This window comes from Peromyscus californicus, unplaced genomic scaffold, assembly GCF_007827085.1.
Source record: "Peromyscus californicus insignis strain IS unplaced genomic scaffold, ASM782708v3 Scaffold_6__1_contigs__length_162567912, whole genome shotgun sequence".
Lineage (NCBI taxonomy): Eukaryota > Metazoa > Chordata > Mammalia > Rodentia > Cricetidae > Peromyscus > Peromyscus californicus.
In genome coordinates, this window is record NW_026294584.1 from 134,731,360 (window position 1) to 134,753,382 (window position 22,023).

Genomic DNA, 22,023 nt, shown 5'->3' on the forward strand with positions numbered 1-22,023 from the left:
AAGAGGAAGAAAACAACAACAATGTAACCCTATCTATTAAAAAGAGCAACAGTCTAGAAGCAAAGAGGAGAGGAAGAGGGGGAGGGGGGAGGAGGGCGGGAGCTAAAGATCAGAGTGGAGCATGCTGCCTCAAACCTGCAATGCCAGCATCCAAACACAAAGGAAGAGGATTGACTGGATGGGCTAGGGACCAACCTGGGCTAAAGTGTAAGGTCCTGCCTCCAAAAAACACGAGAGAGAGAGAGAGAGAGAGAGAGAGAGAGAGAGAGAGAGAGAGAGAGAGAGAGAGAGAGAGAGAGAGAGAGAGGATGAAAGATCAGAAATCTGCCGACACTAACAAATTCAATTTCTTCTGATCAGTTTCACACATACATTGTGTTTCAAGCCTGTAAGCAAGTTTTAAATTTTTCAAAATTATTTAGTAAATCAATTTACTTCCCAAGTAGAAGGGTAAAAATGGACCCACAAATCAAAAAACGAACTTCAACACTATCTCAGTAGCCCCATCTATATCTGTATCTAAGCCCTTCTTTGGTTTAGAAGAAACATGCTCACACAAATGCACACACATACACACTACAAAATGTATTCAGTCTGTTGCACAGACTCACTTGTGTTCACAACTTTAAAAAGGTAAAAATCATTGGGCAATAAAGTGAACATTAATTGCTATTGTTCTTTTTTTGTTCTTTGAGACAGGGTCTGGTTATGCATCCCTGAGCAGCTGGGTTCTCACTATGAAGCCCAGATTAACTGTATAGCTGCAACAGTCTTCCTGCCTCAGCCTTCCAACTACTACCACACCTGTCCTAGCTCCTATTACTTTTAAATATCAAAATACAGTACTTTAATACAGAAAGCATGAAGCCATTAGGCCTCTATTTCTTTTTTATGTGTATCAGTGTTTTGCCTGAATGTAGGACTATATACCACATGCATGCCTGGTGCCCATGGTGGTCAGAAGCGGGTGTTGGAAACCCTAGAACTGGAGGTAGGGATAGTGAGCCACCACATGGGCAATGAGAACTGAACCAGGTCCTCTGGAAGAGCAGCAAGTGCTTTTACCCACTGAAACATCTCTCCACCTTCCGAAGACCTCTTTTGATTTAAATCAGCAATGCATGCAGTATCTAGAATGTAAGAAAGCCACCTTTAACACATTATTTAAGCTGGACACTGTGGCATTCATGTGCAATCCCAGCACTCTAAAGGCAGGGGCAGGAAGATCTGCTGTGGGATGTCCTGTGTGCTGTGAATATATGTTGCTATGATTGATTGATAAATAAAACGCTGATTGGCCAGTAGCCAGGCAGGAAGGATAGTGTAGGCGGGACAAGGAGAGAAGAGAATGCTGGGTGGAAGAAGGCTGAGGCAGAGAGATGCTGCCAGGCGCCACCATGGGGAGCAAGATGTAAAGTACCAGTAAGCCACAAGCCACGTGGCAAGGTATAGATTTATAAAAATGGGTTAATTTAAGATATAAGAACTAGATATCAAGAAGCTTGAGCCATTAGGCCAAACAATTTAAACAATATAAGTGTCTGTGTGTTTACTTGGGGGACGCTAGTGGGAGAGATTTGCCACAAATGCCGGCAGGCTGGGACACAGGAAAACTCCAGCTACAAAGATCTCAAGTTCAAAGATTATCCTGGGCTCTACAGTAAGATGCCAAAAGTAAAAGTGAAAATAATTTTAAAGCATTTTTGTAAACTATGAATCATTATGAATTATTCAAGCAGTGTTTGAAACCTGCTTTCCTCCCCTGAAAGCCTTATTTTCTCAAAGTAAAAAAGGCCGGCCAGTAAGACGGCTCAGTGGATGATGGGGCTTGGTGCCAAGCCCAATGAGCTGAGTATGATCCCAGAACCCACATGATGAAAAGAACTGACTCCTAAGTTGTCCTCTAACTTCCACATAAGTACCATAGCACACACATGCTCACACACATGCACACACACACACCACAAAATGTATTCAGTCTGCTGCACAGACTCACTTGTGTTCACTACTGTACTGGCTCTCTTGTGCATATCCCGTTTCTTCCGTGGCAAGCCTTTCTCCCTCTGTGGGCACTGATTCACATTCCTACATAACACTGTGAAATTCACTACTTACAGTGAATCTGGGGTCAATATAGGACTGTCTTGTTGAAGGAACTGTTCTGAACAAATAAATATACTAACAAAATTAAAAATTTTAATTAATCAATAAACCAGTAAATAATTATATATGCAAAAAAATTAAGAGAAATGGAGATTTCTTTGATAGTGCTATCTAAATATCCAGTTACTGGTAACCTAATTTTTTTTCCTTCCGACTTGGCACACAAAGCATACATATTCTATGAAAACAAGAATTCTTAAAAAGAATCACATTTAAAATTTTTATTTTTTGGTCACTTCTGTATGTATTTCATTTTTGTTTTGTTTTGTTGAAACAGTGTATCTCTGTTTAACCCTGGAGTGGCTCTGCCCATCCTAGAACTCACTACGTAGACCAGGCTGGCCTTGAACTCACAGAGATCCACCTGCCTCTGGCTCCACAGTGCTGGGTTCAAAGGCATGTGCCACCATTCCTGGCTTCTGTATGTATTTCAATAAATGTTTTTAGTTTTTAAGTTGATGACTCAAGAGGTATATTTATATTCCTTTAAAACAATATATGTTAGGCCGGGCGGTGGTGGCGCACGCCTTTAATCCCAGCACTTGGGAGGCAGAGCCAGGCTCTGTGAGTTCGAGGCCAGCCTGGTCTCCAAAGTGAGTTCCAGGATAGGCGCAAAGCTACACAGAGAAACCCTGTCTCAAAAAAACCAAAAAAAAAAATATATATATATATGTTAATTTATGAGGAGGGTGAAGAACATTGGTAATATCCCCAAAATTGATAGTTAATGTATTATCCTAATGATATAAAAACTGAAGTCTTTCATGGTTCAGAAATTATATACTTATTGTTCAAAGGTTCAGTAAGTAGAACATCAATCACCAAGTACAACAGCTCAATCAACAAACCTCTGGAGAAAACCCATGGAATCAAACAAAAATAAACGGAATGTCCACACATCATGAGGTAATGGATGTTGAATTCGCTTCTTCAGGGGTAACTGTGAGCAACCACAATATACAGATACTTTCCTCTTTCTTCTTTTTCTAAAACAGTCAGTGTGGAAGTGAGGAAATGTTAGGTGTTGTGAGACTACACAGCGCTGTGGAGGCACAGATCCTGGGCTAGAATTCTGTCTCTGCCACTTGTCGGTGTCGCCTTGGACAGTCCACTCTCTCTTAGCCTCAGCTGCCAGTTCAATAAATAACAGTAGACACTACCTATCTCATTCAGAGCACATAAAACAGGACCTGTTTCTTTGTGAACACTACACAGCGTATTAATCCTATTGTCTACACCATGTCAATAAGCATGCTCTGTAAAGGTCACGTGCACACTACCAGCTTCCTGTGAAAGCACAGACAATGCATGAATAAGCACAACTGTTGTAATAAAGTTTTGGAGACACTGAATTTTCATACAATATTTGTGTCACAAATTTGATTTTTCAGCCAATTAAACATAAAACCAATTCTTAGTTTGCAGGAAGTACAAATCCTGCCCCCCCTGGGGGGGGTCGGCAATGAGTATAATCTGATGGATTCCTAGTGCATATCCATGCTTCTCAAAGCTAGTCCACAGCCAAATTCCCGTCAAGCCATCAGAAAATTGCCACTGTAATTTTAATTGCATTTATTTAGTATGTGTATGAGAGAAAGGGAGGGGGCAGGAAGAGAGAGGGACAAGGAGAGGGAGACGTAGAGAGAATCAACCAGTTCATTCATGGCACACCATCCATTTTGGAGTCAGAGGAAATCTTGTAGGAGTCAATTCCTTTCCTTTCACCGTTTTACCCCAGAGGCCACAGGGATGGACTTGAGTTACCAAACTGTGCAGCAAGTCCTTTTACTCACTGAGCCACCTATCTCCTTCATTCGATTCTAATTCTTTTGATGTTTCTATCTTTTCTTTCATAAAGTAACAGCAATAGTAGATGTTATTTTTATTTGACAAACTCAGGCCAGTCTTATCATTATTCTCTATTTCTTCCTACTTTTTAAATTTTTATTGGTGTGCATAACTAAATCTGGAACCAGAGAAAGGGGCTTGTCAGATAAGGGTGCTTACCACCAAACTTGGTGATCTGAGTTTGAGTCCTATAACCCTCATGGTAGAAGGAGAGAACCAAGTCCCCCAAGGTGTCCTCTGACTTCCACGTGCACATCGTGCCCACCATGGCATATATGTACATACCAAGAGGATATACAAGTGTGTATTTTTAAAGATGTTCCATCAAGTCTGGGAATTGTTAATCTAATGCTCTCTGCCTGATTAAAACAAGTAAAGTGGGGCTGGAGTGATGGCTCAGCAATTAAGAGCACACATGGTTCTTCCAGTGGACCAGTTAAATATCTAAATCAGGTGTTTCACAACCTCCTGTAACTCCAACTCCTGTGGCCTCTGGGGACTCCAGGACTAATGTGCACATACCTACACACACACACACACACACACACACACACACACACACACACACACACACAAAATCTTTAAAAAAGAAAAAGCACTGACATGTGACAATGACCCCTGCTGACAGAGAACAACTACTTAAACTCCTCAAATTACATTTCAAACATCTCAACAGATCCCTATCCTATCAACTCCTTCTCTCAATGTGAACCCTCTGCAGTGAGGGATCCTATCATACTCCTAATTCTATTCTTGGAATTTCATCTTCAATTAAAATATGGATGACTCTTAATGTGATCTCTGCACTTAATGAGTACTTTTTAAAACTTCTTAATAAACCTGTGTGCATAAGACAAAGTCTGTGCAAGACTTAGTGACCCCACCTATAATCTCTTCTAGCTTTCCAATCCCCTGGCACCTCCCCATCAGGACCATGTCACTGAAGAATGAACTGCTGGTCCAGGTCAATCAGAAGCAACCCACTAGAAGTTCACAAACTCTCTCTGATGTCTTGCTGACAAATATTTTAATTTTTTAAATTTATTTTTATTAATTTTTTGTGTATGGGTATTCTGATTACATGATTATATACACACCACATGTGTGCTGAGTACCTATGTAGGCCAGACAAGGGTATTGTATCCCTTGGAACTAGAGTTAGGGATGGTTGTGAGCCACTATGTGGGTGCTGGGAGCAGAACCCAGGGCCTATGCAAGAGCAACAAGTGCTCTTAACTACACTGGGTCATCTCTCCAGCCCCAATAAATATTTTAAACACACACCAACATTTCACTCTGTTGTGCTTAAAATGAAAACATCAAAATCACACTTTAGTTGGTTTTGTAACCAGAGAAACATCTGTTGCTAACCAGAAGTGAGACCTACAAAAAAATCCAGATGTTCCTCTGTTGATTTTCAGTTCCTTCATCTATAAATGAAGACAGTATCACTTACCTACAGGACTACTGTGAAGATTAAAAATAATATACCCACTCAACAGAGGAATCTATGCCTAGTACTAGAAACCTATCCAACCACCCAGAGTTAGTGAGGTCATGGATCTTAGAGGAGAATCTATAACTACCATTTTATTAAGCTAGCAAATTACTAGTTACATTTTAAATATTTAACCTTATACCTACGGGTAAGTGTGGTTCTCACCCCTCATCACAGAAGTTTATCTTTGCAACAGACAAGACTATTAGAGCAAACCACAACCAATCCAAAATGAACAGAATATGAGATCCTGTGGTGTCCTGTCCCAGCTGCTCTATCTACAACACAATTCCTGCATCTAAGGCTCTGGGATCATGGAGGAAGTGGGAATAGAAAAACTCTAAAAGAGAGACAAGCAGGAAGTTTGCTGTGAGGCTGTATCACCTAGAAATGTCAGAGCCTACACACATTAAGTCTCATCAACATGGCTACCTAAACAAGATCTGAACAATGACAACACCAATGAGCATGCTAACATCAAAGAGGGAAAGCTTTAGGGTCTCAATCCTTAACAGAGCACTACAGACAACGGGGAATGCAGAGAATAGAAGAAATGGTCTTCATCAGAGAAGGGCCCTCCAACTGGTTATCTAATATCAAGTGGTCAGCTCTGAGATCATAAACATACAGGTAACATTATATGCACTGAGCAGGCTGCATATAGGGAGAACTAAAGAAAGAGGCCATGATTTGAGAGAGAGCAAGGGGAGGGTGTATGGGAGGGGTTGGAGGGAAGGAAAGGGGGAAATGCAATTATATAATTTCAAAAAATTTAAAGAATGTAAATAAAAGCATCTAGAGATGCAGGAGTCACCTGGTAACGTGCCTGTCAAGCAAGCACCAGATCCTGAGTTTGAATTCCCAAGCACTCACAAAAAGCTGGGCATTGGGGGGTGGGGGCGGTTTATAGGCAGACAAGTGGATCCCTGGAGCTTATTGGCCAGAGAGGCTACCTGAATAGATGAACTAGGTCCAAAGAAACACCCTACTGCAATCAAATAAGGTGAAGGACCAGAGAGATGGCTCAGCAGAGAAGGGCATGTGCCACCAAGCTTAAAGTTCATTCCTCAGAACCCACATGGTAGAAAGAGAGAACTAATTCCTACAAGTTATCCTCTGGCTACCACACATGCACTGTGTCATGTGCCAACCACCACCACCCCCAAATAAATAAAAACTTAAAAATGAAGTGGAAAACAACTGACAAAGACACCCAATTGTAGCAGGAATCTTAATTAATCTTAATCTTTTATTAATAAGACCTTCTAAGATTCCTGCTGCATCTGGCGCCCAACGTTCGTGGTACGAATTCACAAAAAAGCCTCTTGCCTGTGGCCTTGTGGGCCCCTGCTCAGGCCCAAGCTACACTTGGCCAGTTGTGGTGGCGCACACCAGTAGGATTTACTGAAGGAGACAAAGGTAGGAGGATCCTGAGTTTGAGACCAACCTAGGAGGCTTGCTAAGGAGAAGTTTCGGCTCAGGGCCAAGCCACAAACAGTGGTGGTACTATGGAGGCAGTGGCTGCTACTCAGAGTTGCTGGCTCCTTTTCATCTTACTGGTGACTGTGGTGATGCTGCTACCTGGGACAAAGGGTTTACTACTGCTTGTTGAGAGAAAAATTGCCAGGACCATTGTGTTACAAGAAAATATTGGCAAAGGTCAGTTTGGAAAAGTTTGGCGAGACAAATGGTGGGGAGAAATTGCTGTGAAGATTTTCTCTTCTAGGGAAGAACATTCATGGTTCCAAGAGACAGACATTTATCAGACTGTGTTTGCTCCAAACCACAGAGGAGGCACAAAAAAAAAATTCTAAAGGGAACCATGACCATGCCTAACAGCGACTTTGGAATCTTCAAAAGGATGACAGGATCCCACAATGATGATTCCACATGGACTACGATAAAACCATTAAGCTGATTAACACCATGGAAAGATCGACTCTGGACTACAAACTGCTCGGGACAATTTCAAGATGGTTAGCTGAGATGATCCAGCCTGACAGACTACTTGAACAAGACTTGAAACAAGCCCTGCACTTTCTCATTATGCAGCAACTGGACAAATGATACAGGACTTGACAATTAACCCAAAAATTTTCTTTTCAGGATCCCCTAAAAATGTCTTCACTCACAGAAAGCAGAAAGTAATTTTAAGAAAACGACGCCCACATTCCCAAGAGGTGGGATGGGAGGTTTTTGGTCGTTTAATGAGGTTTGGATATTGTCATTATTTATGATGGTTGGTTACAAGTTGTTAATTGTTAATGGTCAAGAAAAAAGCTGAACAAGGAGATTAGATTCAAAGTTTTTGTTTGGAAAAAAAAAGAAAAAGATAAAGGAGAATATAGATATGAGATAGATCATCGAATCTACTCTAAGAAAAAAGATAAAGAAATAATAGGATAAATGGGTAGATTACTGAATCTACACTGAAAAGGGGAAGATATAAAAATGACAAAAGGTAGATTATTAAAACTTTTGTGAAAATATGAATATGGTAAGATAAAAAGGTCAATTTTGAATCTACTTTTAAAAAGGAACTACTGGTTTTACATAGGATACGTAATGAAAATTTTTTTGTCTGAGTTTATCAAATGTTACTGGACTGGACATTGTTATATATTAATGGAGTTTTTTGTCTGAATCTGTCAAATGTTAGTGGACTAAACATTGTTAATGTAATTTTTGACTGTATTTATTATATATACTTATTGGATATAATTTTTCTTGTATTAGTTATAAGATTTTTTAAATTTTAGACAAAAAAGGGGAAATATGGTGGTATTATGTTCCCCAAAATATCATGCACACTAATAAACTTATCTGGGGTCAGAGAACAGGACAGCCACAATATTAAACATAGAGGATAGGCAGTGGTAGCACACGCCTTTAATCCTAGCATTCCAGAGGCAGAAATCCCTCTGGATCTCTGTGAGTTCAAGGCCACTTTGGAAACAGCCAGGCATGGTGACACACACCTTTAATCCCAAGAAATGAGCCTTTAATCCCAGGGAGTGATGGCACATAGCAGAAAGGTATATAAGGTGTGAAGACCAGGAAATAGAAGCTTTTGGCTGGTTAAGCTTTTAGGCTCTGAGCAACAGTTCAGCTGAGACCCATTCTGGATGAGGACTCAGAGGCTTCCAGTCTAAGGTAACAGGATCAGCTGAGGAACTGGCGAGGTGAGGTGGCTGTGGCTTGTTCTGCTTCTCTGAACTTCCAGATAAGTTTATTAGCATGCACAATATTTTGGGGAACACAATACCACCACACCCAATGTCAATCTTTCATCTCCACATAAAAGCCACACACATGTGCAAGTCCACATGAACACATCCATACACCACACACACACCAAAACAAAAAGTATTTACTGTGGTATCCACAAGTGCTCTGTAACAGTGATTAGTAACATCTAAAATACTTACTAACACTCAGACACATATTTGGCAACAGTACCATTACAAGAACATTTTCATGGACAGAACTATTGCAGAATACATAAAAATCAAGGTGTGTCACATGTAATGCCAGTTTTAATGTAAATGAAACAAATAATTAGAATGTGAACATAGTTTGCTTTTCAGTGGTATGCATTTATACGAAGTTTCAGCAAAATTTTTTGTTAAAAGTTTAAAAAGAGTGGAAAATTGAATAGTTTAAAATGGCAGAGTGAGTAAATGTAAGCACTGAATGCTGACTACACTAAAGAGATCTCCATGGCCTTTAGGAGGTTAAGTTTTCTTCACACAAGAACAGAGTTAAAATTACTGGCAGTGTTTTGTTCCTAAATAAGCAGCCAGAAACTCCTTACTACAGGAGTGGAGAGATGGAACATGACACACACTCAGGGCAGGGGAAAAAATTCAAGCAGTATCACATTCCTTTTGGGAAAGCATTTTATAATTCACAGATGAGTCATTATGGAAATAAAAATGTTAAATAATGAATATCACTGTAACTGAAAACCCTGCAAACTAATTACCCTACTCAAAGTTCCTGGTAACTCCTTCAGGAATATTAAGGCTGATTTGTTATCCATGTTAGTTATCTACAATGTTTATTACGCATGTGACCTACTTTCTTAAAGGCCTTACATGTCCCATGCGATTGATGGCCTTCTTGTAGTAGCAGACTATAATGTACATTTATACTTGAAAAATCCATAAAATTTATATTCATGTAATATTTAACTTTTCAATCAACTAAACATTTATTGCATATTTATGTCAGACAGTCTTGCCCATGCTTTTTTGTTTTGTTTTCTGAGACAGGGTCTCACTATGTAGACCAGACTGGCCTCCAACTCAGAAACCTACCTGTCTCTGCCTCCCAAGTGGGGGGATTAAAAGCACACAACACCACACCCAGCCTCTTATCCACAATTTTACACATACTAATTCCTTTAATCTCGCTTAAACATTGTAACAATTAAAAGTTTATTGTCCTCGCCAGGTGGTGTTGGCGCACACCTTTAATCCCAGAAGAGGTGGGCAGATCTCTGACAGTTTGAGGCCAGCCTGGTCTACAGAGCAAGTTCCAGGATAGCCAGACTACACAGAGAAACCCTGTCTCAAAAGACAAACACAAACCAAACCCTCAACTATCCAAAGCCACTGTCTTTTCTGATTACCTCTTTGTGTGAGGTCTAATTTTCTTCATCTACTTCAAGACAAACTGCCAGATACTGAAGAAATAAACATGAGCTATCAGACACAAGTGTGAACATTTAAAACAATGCTAGTTGCATTTTTAAAATGTTACTTATACTAACATTTAAAGATGTAATTATTGTTCTTTTTTTTATAAAACATTTTATGATTTCCCACTTAGTATAACGAAAATGGTGTATGACTGACAATAGTTTGTTTTGGTTTTTTTTGTTTTTTGGGTTTTTTTAACAGCTCTGGCTGATTTGAAACTCGCCACTACACTCAGTTTAAAGAAAAATTTTCAATGAACATTACTGCAAATAACAAAGATAAGTGGAAGTATTTAATCTGTATTAAGGATTAACTTCCCAATTTCGGACAGAAAAAAAAAAGAGTATTTTTAGAGATGCACACGGCAGCATAAAATTGGTTCATAAGAACATTTCTAATTTTGTCTGTAGAGGAAGAACAGAACATTTCCAATACAAAACTGTTTCTTCAATGAAAGCACATGTTCTGCAATATTTCTTGTTTTCAGAAATTTCCTCCTAGTTTATCATACAAACTCCAATGTACTTGTTAACTAGAATGGAAGACTAGGAGAGATCACCAGAGACACACAGACTTAACATTTTTTAGTGCACAGTGATTTTCAGAAAGTTTAGAGACTGTCAAATTATCTGCCCTCAAAGAAAAATACCATAATTTATTGAACCAAAACAGAAAAACTATCTGGATGAAAAAAATCCATGTAAAGCTCTGCCATCTAACAGTTTCTCCCTTCCTGGCACTGCTCTGGTAAACGAGCATACACCAGCCTCTACTTCTGAACTTCTAGAAATTCCCCAACATTAACATTCACACATTATCATATTCACATCCAAGTACCTGAAGTCACACCCATTGGTCACATTATGACCTATATGCAAATACTGAACTAAATTCTAATCCAGTAATGCCACAAACACGTGCCTCTTGCTATCAGTCTTTGTCCGAGTCATTCTTCAGAACCATCTCACAAACGTTCACCTCCTCTCCCCAGACGTCCCTTCATCTTCCCTCCTGTCACCTCTGCTGCTCTAGAACAGCATGTATGTCAGTCACCCCGTTGTCCAACAACTCCCCAGGCCAAATTACTACCAGAGTCTTCAAATTCTTCTTCCAAACAAAGAAATAATATTTCAAAGGGCAAACTCAATTATATCTCAATAAAGCTGGGGGGTAGAGGGGGAGCAAGGTGACTCAACAAGTGAAGGCAGCTGCCACAAAACGTGCTGACCTAGGTTGAATTCCTAAGACCCAGATGGGGGAAATAAGAGTGCGGAGGCCCACAGAGCCTCCCTAGTAAGCCCTTACTCAAAGTCGAGAATCTGAGTTTGCTTTACCCAGCAGGGCTGCATAAGGGTTGACTTGGCCATAGGCGTGGTTACCAGGTGTTTTGAAGGGTCTACACTTGGCTGAACGTTGTGCTTTGATGTTGAAAGGGAGAGGTCTTTTGCCTCTCCCCTTGGCAGTGTATAAAAAGCCCTTTAGAATAAACCTTGAGGCGACTGGGTTTGACGCAGGAGGGCCCTCCAGAAGCTATCCTGTGTCTCTGTCTTTCTTATCGTCCCTTTCTATCTTTCTATCTATCATTTCCTCATTCCTCTCTCCTCCCTACAAGAACCATTTGACAGGTCAGAGGTGGACTCCAGCAGACTCCCACATAAGAGAACCAATTCCTTCAAGTGTCCTCTGCCTTTTACACATATGTTGTGGCATGTGTGTGCCCATATACACACAAATACACATGCACACACAAAGAAAATAGTAAAATTAAAATTTTAATGTTAAAGTTTTAAGAGGAGGTAGGGAGGAAAGAAAAGAGGTAAGTGGGTATAGGATGAGGCAAACTTCTATTTATCCACAAGTATCCTTTTATTTTACTCACGCTTAACAACAGAAGGACTTAAAGAATGTAGACAGCTGTCAAAGAGCTATCTAGCCACCACTGGCCATGAACTGATTCCTCTACAAATAGATAATGCTTTTTAAGAAAATACATTCCAGAGACTGCCCACAGCTGAGAGTAAACCATGACAGGAACAGATGCCTTCTACAAAGGCGAAATGTCCGATCTGGCAGAACAGTACAGATGGACTACAAGAGGTGAAGAACTACACTAATCTTCAATCACAAGAGGTTCTTCTGGCACTTGACACTCTGAGAGGCAGGGTAGCAATGCACACAGGGCACCAATGCACACACACCAATGCAATCTGACTCAAATGTTTTCAGATCTAGGATTTGAAGTGAAACGCTTTAATGATCCCAAAGCACTATTGCCAAAATCATGAGGTAGATGCTGATGGCTTCCTGTGTCTTTCTGAGTCATGGCAGAGGCAACCAACCATATTTACACATGTGACGCCAAAACTGAAATTCAAACATTGACTGGTTTGTTCAAAGGAGACCAGTGCAGAGCCTGGTTGGAGAAGCCAGGATGATGTGCCCAGTGGTTCCTCCGGATGTGGTGGGTCATCAGAAAGACAGGCTGGACAACAGGGTAGCACGGGTATGCTGCTTCAGTGTACATGCCCCTGCTGGGGCAGACTTCCTCACAGTGTTATTCTGTTGCAGAAGGGTATTTCTCTCACCTAGAAACTGTGAATGGCACCGGGTACACTCAGGATTTGGGTGAGATACTGACTAGGACAGCAGCTCCTTAGAGTTCATTTCAAGGTGCTGCTCACACTGTTGCTCAGTGCTGCATGGACTTCTGCAAGGACTCAGGTACAACTGGCTTTGCCTCAATGCTAACAAGCTGCATTTCTGTTCCTAATCTAGTAAGTAAAGCCATCTGTCTTATCTACATATATTTCACACATATTTCCCTTGTATATAGCTGTCAGTCCATTGAAGCCTTTGGTCTATCAATGTAAAATTCTTTTTTTTTGGTTTGGTTTTTTTTTTTTTTTTCCCCCCCCGAGACAGGGTTTCTCTGTGTAGCTTTGGAGCCTGTCCTTGATCTCATTCTGTAGCCTAGGCTGGCCTCGAACTCACAGAGATCTGCCTGGCTCTGCATCCCGAGTGCTGGGTCTAAAGGCGTGCGCCACCACTGCCTGGCTGTAAAATGTCTTATGGTTTAAAATGTCATAGAAGCGCTGGGCGGCGGTGTCACACCGGCGGCGGTGTTCTAGGCTGGCCTCGAACTCAGATCTGCCTGCCTCTGCCTCCCCAGTGCTGGGATTAAAGGTGTGTGCCACCACTGCCCAGCTAAGACTTTTCTTGAAAGAAAATACATTCCTCCAAGGACTCAAAATCTAAAACCCAAATATTTGCACTAATTTACCTAGTGTTAGAGCTAAACATAAACAATAAAAATACCACGAAAGAAAAGAACAATTTCTCTTCAGCCTCTGTTTATGTAAACCACAGTTTGTAGAGACCTCCAACACACCTATGGACATACACAGCACCCATAAAGGGATGTCAGGTTCCAGGCACAGGATCACTTTGAAAAGTAAAATGAAACTATGACTTCCCTGATCAACATTACTACAACTGGAGCCACAAGATGGTTCAGCAAATAAGAACACTTGCCAACAAGACTGATAACCTGGGGAACAGAGAGATGGTTCAGTGGTTAAGAGCACTTGTTGCTCTTGCAAAGGACCAAGATTCCATTCCCAGCACCCATAAAGATGGCTCAAAACATCTTTAACTCCAGTTCCCGGGAATCCAAAGACCTCTTCTGCTACCAGGCACACTTGTGTGTGTGCGTAAAACATCCATACACACAAAATAAAGAAATCTTAAAAAAAAAATGGCAACTTGAATTTAGTCCCTGGAACTCACAGAACAGACGGAGACTACTATAGCTAGGGCTGCGGAAGGTTCAGAGATAAAGTGCTTGCTTACCAAGCCAAAGGCTGGCACCCTGATCCTGAGTACTACAAAAACTAAAGATTACTCTGACTAATGACTAAACGCATTTCCTGATTCTTTTGCCAAAAGAGAATAAAAAGTGAGTCTTCCAAATCATACTTAAGCTGCTGTTTTGAAAACTTATGATAAATTAGCAAATCCTTAAAAACAAATTCTGTTGTGCTGTAATGAAACCAGAAGTGGGTTGTAACTCAGTGGTACAGCGCCTGTCCAGCACAAACAAGGCCCTGGTACTCAATGCCCAGTAGAAAAATCAAAAGCCAGTGTAGTAAGGCCCAGTCTCAGAAAACTAAAGAACAAAAATTAAATTTTAAATTACACCATGGAATTGAAGAGGATAAAGAACAGACTAAGAAACCTCAATTCTTTGGAAAATATCCTTAATATGTAAACCATATCAGATATTTATGCAACTTTTTTGAGTCACTGAATATTTTTCCCAATTATCCTGCTACACTCCAGGTAAGCAAATATAACTCAACAAGAAGAAATGTCTCATAGTCGTTTACATATTTCCATGCATGCAAAGGTCTAATAAATAAAATTAAAATCCTAGACTAGGGGTATAGTGATGGTAGAACATTTGTTTATCATGTAGAAGACCTTGGATTCAATCCTCGCCACCTCAATAGAAGAAAAAAGAAGCCTCAAATTCCAAAAAGAATAAATATTCTTTGCAAAAAGAAAACATTAGGGCTATCGAGATGGCTCAGCAGGCAAAAGAATTTATCTCCAGATCCTGAGTGTGCCCATCAGAACCCCGTGAAAGAAGAAAACCAGCTCCCAAGAGCTGTGCTCTGACCTCCATACATGCACCATGGCATATGCATGTCTGCACACACATGCACACAAAATTTAAGCAAAAAACAATCAAAAATATTGTCATCCTACAATATTAAACAGAATATTCTGTTCAAACAAAATTTCAGTGAAAGAACATTAAAGTAATTATTTTGTGTATGTGTGCACATGTATGTGCAAATATGTGAGCATGTAAGTATGCAAGCACACATACATGTGTTTATATAGAAGCTAAGGCTTGATGTCAGATGTCTTCCAGAATCACTCTCCAACTTATTTTTTGAGACTGCATCTCTCTTTAAACCTTGAGCTTGTGGATGCCAGAAAACTATCTGGGCAGCAAGCTGTCTCCTTCTCTGCTGGAATTACAAGTGCACATCAGCATGTCCATCTGTTACATGGGATATGGGGATCAAACTCAGGTCCTCATACTTGCCTTTTACCAACTGAGTCTTCTCCTCTGCCATCAAATAAGCATCTAACTAAATTCAACACACAGAACTCTTACAAGGCATAATCAAGAAAGAAGTACAAGGTACTGCAGGGATAGTTCAGTGGTTAAGAGCACTGGCTACTCTGCTCTTTTAGAGGTCCTCAGTTTAATTCTCAGCAACCACATGGTGGCTTATAACCATGTCTAATGGGATCTGATGCCCTCTTCTGGTGTGCAGGCATACATGCAGACAAAACATGCATATACATAAATGAACAACCCTTTTAAAAAAGGTGCAATAGTTAATCAACTATTAATAAAATCTAGGCCAGGTGGTGGTGGTGCACGCCTTTAATCCCAGCACTCAGGAAGCAGAGCCAGGCAGATCTCTGTGAGTTTGAGGCCAGCCCGGTCTACAGAACGAGATCCAGGACAGGCATCAGAGCTACACAGAGAAACCAAACCCTGTCTCGGAAAAAAACTAAATAAATAAATAAAATCTAAAATGTAATTTATCCAAAAGCTCTCACCAGTTCTGCAATTGCACAAAGCTCACAGGAAGATTTCATTCTCCTCCAGCAAGCTTACACTAAAGTCGCCCTTAGTCATAATTTAGAAGAAAAGGACTTCTCTGTCAAAATATATATGGATATACATAGATATACAACAGGTGTGCTCGTGCATGCGCACAACACACACACACACTCATTCCTAATTCTGCAATCACCAGCTATCTGAAAGTAAAGTAACAAAAGGAGTCTGAGATATAAAAACATCTGAGAATTTTTATTTTAGAAACAAGCTTCTATGAGAATGCCATAATAATGAACCAGGCACACCAAGCAATCCTAAGCAAATATGTTTTTATACTGATAGGATTCTGGACCCAGCTCAATCAGATCAAACATTTAAAATGGACCAAAATCCCCACCTCAAACTGAAATACAGAAATGCATTTAATTGCTATAAAGTCTAATAAAGCAATCTTCTTTACAAATGAAAGATGTCTGGCCTCTGGGAGCCATGAAGAAGATAATGAATGCACTATTTAATTAGGGGCCACTGCTAGCCGACTATAATCTATTAATTAGCATTCTCAGTCTCTGTATCTCACTGTACTGTCTTTAAAATTGCACCCTTTATTTTTTGGAGCAAAGTTACACAATTTTAGAACTCTGTGGTAATTACAGTGGTGCAGAAAGAATGTCTCTGCCAGCTCTGGTGTGCACTGGTGTTTAATTAGGGCACAGGGTGGACCCAGATAAGGCGCTGCTCACCCTCTTCAGCACATAATGGTTTTCTTGGCATGAAAAACCTGTGGACCGTTTCTTTTCCAGAAAACTGGTAAGTACCCATAATTGTCTTCTCAAAAGATTAAATATTTTACCTTTAAATATAGCATAATTAGAGAAAGGATACTGCACTCAATTTCTCTCCCAACCCCCATACTTTCTAAAACATAGATATAAGAAAATATTTATTTCAAAATCAAAAAATATGCCAATTACTTTTTTCTTCAATAAAATAGACATTTCCAAGTCACTTGACAATAAAACTACCTTATTGGACGTGATATTTTCAGCAAGGCACACTGATGAGTAGGTAATTCAATAGTATCTTTGGTTAACACCAAATCTGCTTTAAATTTATGTCTTGAAAGACCAAGAACCTACTCTTGAAGAGCTCATCTTAGGCCGGTGGTGAGACAAGCTAATATAAATCTAAACATTTAGGAGTAGAGGCAGACGAGCTCCACGCCAGCCTAAGCTACATACTGAAGTCGGGAGGAGCTCTGGATTGACTTACGGTTTTAAAACATACTGAACCTTTCATTTACTCACTTTGGTGAACCAATGAATTTTTTTTTAGTAAGGTTACTTTTACAAGAATATGTGTGATGGGTTACTGACAAGGGCAGAGATGACTCAAATGTAACTGTGTCACCAAAAAGTCCCTGGAGCACTCAGAACAATCTAAGGCAGCAAGTCAGGTCCAAGAATCTGCTACCATATGCTAGGAAACTGCTCTTCCACTGAACTATGTCTGCAGTCCTGTTTGTTTGCTTTTAATTTTGAGACAAAGTCTCAATATATAACCCCACGTTAGCCCTGAACTCACTATGTAGCCAAGGCAGTACTCAAAACATTTTAAGATTTTTGTTTGTTTGTTTGTTTGTCTGTTTATTTGTTTTGAGACAAGGTTTCTGTGTGTAGCCCTGCCTGTCCTGGAATTCACTTTGTAGGTTGATCTCAAACTCACAGAGATCCGCCTGCCTCTGCCTCCTGAGTGCTGGGATTGAAGGCATATGCCGCCACCACCAGGTTTAAGATTTTCTGTTTTAATTTATGTGTGTGAGTGTTTCGCTTGAACACACCTGTAGACCATGTATAGGACCAAATCTGAAAAGACTAAGAAAGTAGAAACAGAATTCTAAAGTAAAAATGATAAATAAAAAATAAAGGAACAAAGATGGGGGAAATCTAAGACAACCCAGAAAAGGAATGCCTCCTTTTACCTATATACATGGGTTCCGCCCATAAAGATAAATATACAAATGAAACTAACCTGGTTTTCTTCCTGCACAACTCGGTACTGCTCCTTCCAAATGGTGATTTTGGAAGCTTCATCTTTTCTCAAGGCTCTCTCTTTCTTCAGCTCTGGGCTCCAGAAGGTCTTGATGCTATTCATTGAAGAACTTAATTTGCTTTCCTTTACTTCCACATCCTTCCTCAAAAGATCATTTTCTCTTAATACTTCCTTCAGCTGTGTCTGCAGATCCATGATGGTGTTATCTCTTGCCTGACGAAGAGAGTGAGGTACAGTGGATGCCATACTAACAGGAGGGAGGTGATGTTCTCCAAATGCTATGGTATCGCTAGCAACCCCGCTGCTTGCTATATTGGGGCTACTACCCATAGCAGTCATCCTAACACCGTAAGGCAGGCGTCCCCCAGAACGGCCAAGTGTCATAGTGCTTTTAGGTGTTTCTGAACCCACGTTTTCATGGTCACTTAGGTACATAGGGCCAGATGTAGCATAGGCAGCATTTAAGGACTGTATATTCTCCATTGAAAGGGTTTTCCCACTACCACCTCCAACACTGTTTCCAGAACTCCCTCCTGTACTATTTGTTCGCCGATGACCTAAGCGAGGGGACCGTGGAAGCCGAGGTGATCGCCCAGGACTCTGGCTGCTTGGTTCCACTTTCCCTACTGATCGAGCACTTCCATACATGGTTGCAGGGTCAACTCTGGCGCCAGAAATGGTGTAAAGCAGAAAACAACACAATTCCGTGAGGTTTCTCTATGGCTATAAAGTCAGCTTAAGGCCATCAGAAAGAGCAGGTCACCAGCTGTCCAATCTCGAAGAAATATCTTATGCCATATCTGTAATGAAAAGATCACACATTAAATCCCCAATAATAAATATTTCCCTTTTCAGAAATGTTCTATTACCTTTATTTGGGGAAGAACCGCCTTTCATTGAGTATTCTCACGGATTTAAAATCAGATAACCCATAATGTTATGTTTTTCTAACTGAAAAAGGGAGAATATCAACTGATAATTACAAAGTGACACATTTGAATAAGAGAACTCAGACTATTATTCACATAAGATCAATGTATAAATATCAATACTTGGATACATTATCAGAACTAATAAAAGAACTTAATATATTAGTCAGACATAAGATCAATATATACATATTAATACTTCAACACATTATCAGAACTAATAACAGCTAAATATACTAGAGTCCAATACAAGATTAATATTTAAGTACCAATACTTTCACGTATACTGGGAATAACCATTAGAAACTAGCTTTTACAGTTAGGAAGATGGATCAGTGGGTAAAGTGCTCACCATGCAAAGATAAGAACCTGGGGTCATATCCCCAGAACCCAGTGAGCTATATGCAATAGCATGCATCTGAAATCCCACTGCTCCTATGGTGAGATGGGAGACAGAGAAAGGAAAATTCCCACAAGTTCAGGGGCCAGCTAAAGAACAAGACAACTTGTTTCAAACAAGGTGAAAGCCAGGATCAACACCTGAACTTGACCACCACCAACACTCAAACACGTATCACACACACAGGGGGAGGGAGGGTAGAGAGAGACAGAGAAGAAAATGAGCTTTTAATTTAAAAATAAAGAAACTCAGGCTGGAGCTATAGCTCAGTTGGAAACAAGACTTGCCCAGCATTAACAAAGCTCTGGGTTTGAGCCCTAGCACTGCATAAAATGGATGTTGTTAACAAAACATGCAAATCACTGCAGCACAGAGGTAGAAACAGCAGGGTCAAGGTCATCATCATCTACAAACTCACATACATGAGACCCTGACTCAAAAGAATAAAATCCTTTTGAAAATAGCAACAAACCTATAAAGGACTTTAAACATAACAAAAATCTTCAAGCATTTAAAACTCTACGCGAAGACATGAAATAATACCTCAAGAATAAATAATAAATAAACGAATGAAGGAATGAAGGAATGAAGGAATAAATGGTTATCCATGCTACCAGATGAGAGGACAAATGCCATGAAGGGTTAGTTCTTCCCCCAGCTCGTTAGCACAATCCCAGGGACTTTTCACATAAATCAAAACTGCTGGCTCTGAAATTCAAATGGAGGACTCAAAGTACAAGAATAGCCAAACTAGCCAGGCACGGTGGAGCAGAGGAGGCAGAGGCAGGAGAATCACCACAAATTTGAAGTCCATGTGGTCTATAAGCCAAATACCAAGACAGCAGCCAAGGCTACATCTTGAAACCAGTCTCAAAAAAAAACAAAAGGAGGGCCACAAGATGGCTTCTTGGGTAAAGGTGCTTGCCACATGTGGTTTGAATAAGAATGGCCCCCATAGGCTCATATGCTTGAATACTTGGTCCCCATTGGTTTGGAAAGGATTAGGAGGAATGGCCTTCCTTGTTGGAGAAGGTGTGTCACTAGGAACCAGTTTTGAAGTTTCAAAAGACTCAGCCGTTTTGAGTTAGCTCTCTGCCTCTCCTGCTCTTGAGTTGAGATGTGCTTTCTCAGCTGCTCTCCAGCTTCCTCACACCATGTCTTCGCTCCACCATTACAGACTCTTAACCCTCTGGAACTTTAATGTCAATTAAACTCTTTCACAAGATGCCTTGGTGTAATGTTTTGTTACAGCAATAGAAAGTAATACCTAACATAAACCTGGTGAAAGTAGTTCAATCCCCACAACCCACATAAAAGTCAAGGGAGAAAGCCAACTCCACAAAGTTGTCCTCTGACTTCCACATGTGTATAAAGGCATTCATACTCACACACACAAACCCAGAGAATCAATTTTTTAAAAGGAGGGGCTAGAGCAATGGCTCAACAGTTGAGAACACTTAACTGCTTTTCAAAGGACCTGGATTTGGTTCCCAGCACTCACATGGCAGTTCACAACCACTTGTAACTCTAGTTCCAGGAGACACAATGCCCTCTTTTGACCTCCATGGGCACCAGGGGTGCATGTAGTGTGTATACATGCAGGCAACACATTCGTACACATAAAATAAAAATAAGTAAATCTTGTTCTTAAAGGAAAAAAATGATGGAACTAGAAAAGTGGCTTAGTGATTAAGACCATTTCCTGCTCTTCCCTAGAACCTGAGATCAGTTCCTAGCACCCACAAAGGGTGATGCACAAATGCCTGTGACTCCAGCTCCGTGAGATCCAAAGTCTATGGCCTCCACAGGCAGGTATGCATGGACACACAGTCATACAGTCATACAAAGCTTTATATATCAAATATAGTAAAAGCAAATAATTTTAAAACTATTTTTAGAAAAGACACCACAGTGCAAGATAAAGTACAAGTCTATAATCCTTCATTTATAACATAAAATTCAAAAACTAATTTTTTAAAAGATTTTTAATTATGTATTTGTGTGTGGTTATATATAAGCAACTTCAAGTGCTCTCAGAGGTTGTCAGATAGCTTGGAGATGGAGTTAGACGTGGTTGTAGACCACCTGATATGGATGTCAGGATCTTAACTTGGGGCCTCTGTAATAGTATATAGTCTTATACTACTCTTCCTGAGGACCTGAGTTTGATTCCTCGTATCCACATGAGGCAGTTTACAACTGCCTGTAACCCCATGTCCAGCGGAATCAGACACCTCTGACCTCTGTGGGCACTTGCATTCATGTGTATATAACCACCCTCCACATACACTTAAAATAATAAATAAATCTTTTTTAAAAGTATGAGCTCTTAGCCATGGAGCTCGCTCTCCAGCCCCCTCCTCCCTTTTTTAAAACTAACTTAGCAGGTAAACCTGTCATGATATAAGGTTACCCAGTGCTTTCATGTGTAACCCTGAGTATAAGTATCATATATTTCATCAATATAATAATGTGCATGATCAAAAGATACTGCATACTGCCCAACGATGTTCTGAGAAAAATTCTGGGAAACAAAGTCACATCAGATCATCATATTCTCATAAAGAACTAGACTTTATTACAAAGGCAGACATAGTAATATGCTTATAATCGCAGCAATAGGGAGTTGAAGGCAGGAAAACCCAGAGCTTGAGGCCCGTCTGGGCTACACAGTAAGACAGGAAGACCCAGAGCTTGAGGCCAGTCTGGGCTACATAGTAAGACCACATCTCAAAAAATAAAGATAAAATAAAATAAATAAAATAAACAAACCAGCTGAGCATGGT

At 40.2% G+C, this 22,023-nt stretch overlaps 1 protein-coding gene and 1 pseudogene across 13 annotated transcripts in view; one reads left to right on the forward strand and one right to left on the reverse strand.

Annotated features, from left to right (window-relative positions):
* The window catches only part of Erc1 (ELKS/RAB6-interacting/CAST family member 1), a 338,915-nt gene that overhangs the window by 292,559 nt on the left and 24,333 nt on the right, over positions 1 to 22,023 (reverse strand). For all 13 annotated transcript variants that reach the window (XM_052719645.1, XM_052719640.1, XM_052719643.1 and 10 more), the window contains exon 2: positions 17,888 to 18,708. In XM_052719645.1, coding sequence (XP_052575605.1) covers positions 17,888 to 18,556 — 669 coding nt within the window. In that variant the 5' untranslated portion in view covers positions 18,557 to 18,708. The remainder of the gene's footprint in view (positions 1 to 17,887; positions 18,709 to 22,023) is intronic.
* Positions 12,237 to 12,876, forward strand: LOC128098462 (caspase-6-like; annotated as a pseudogene).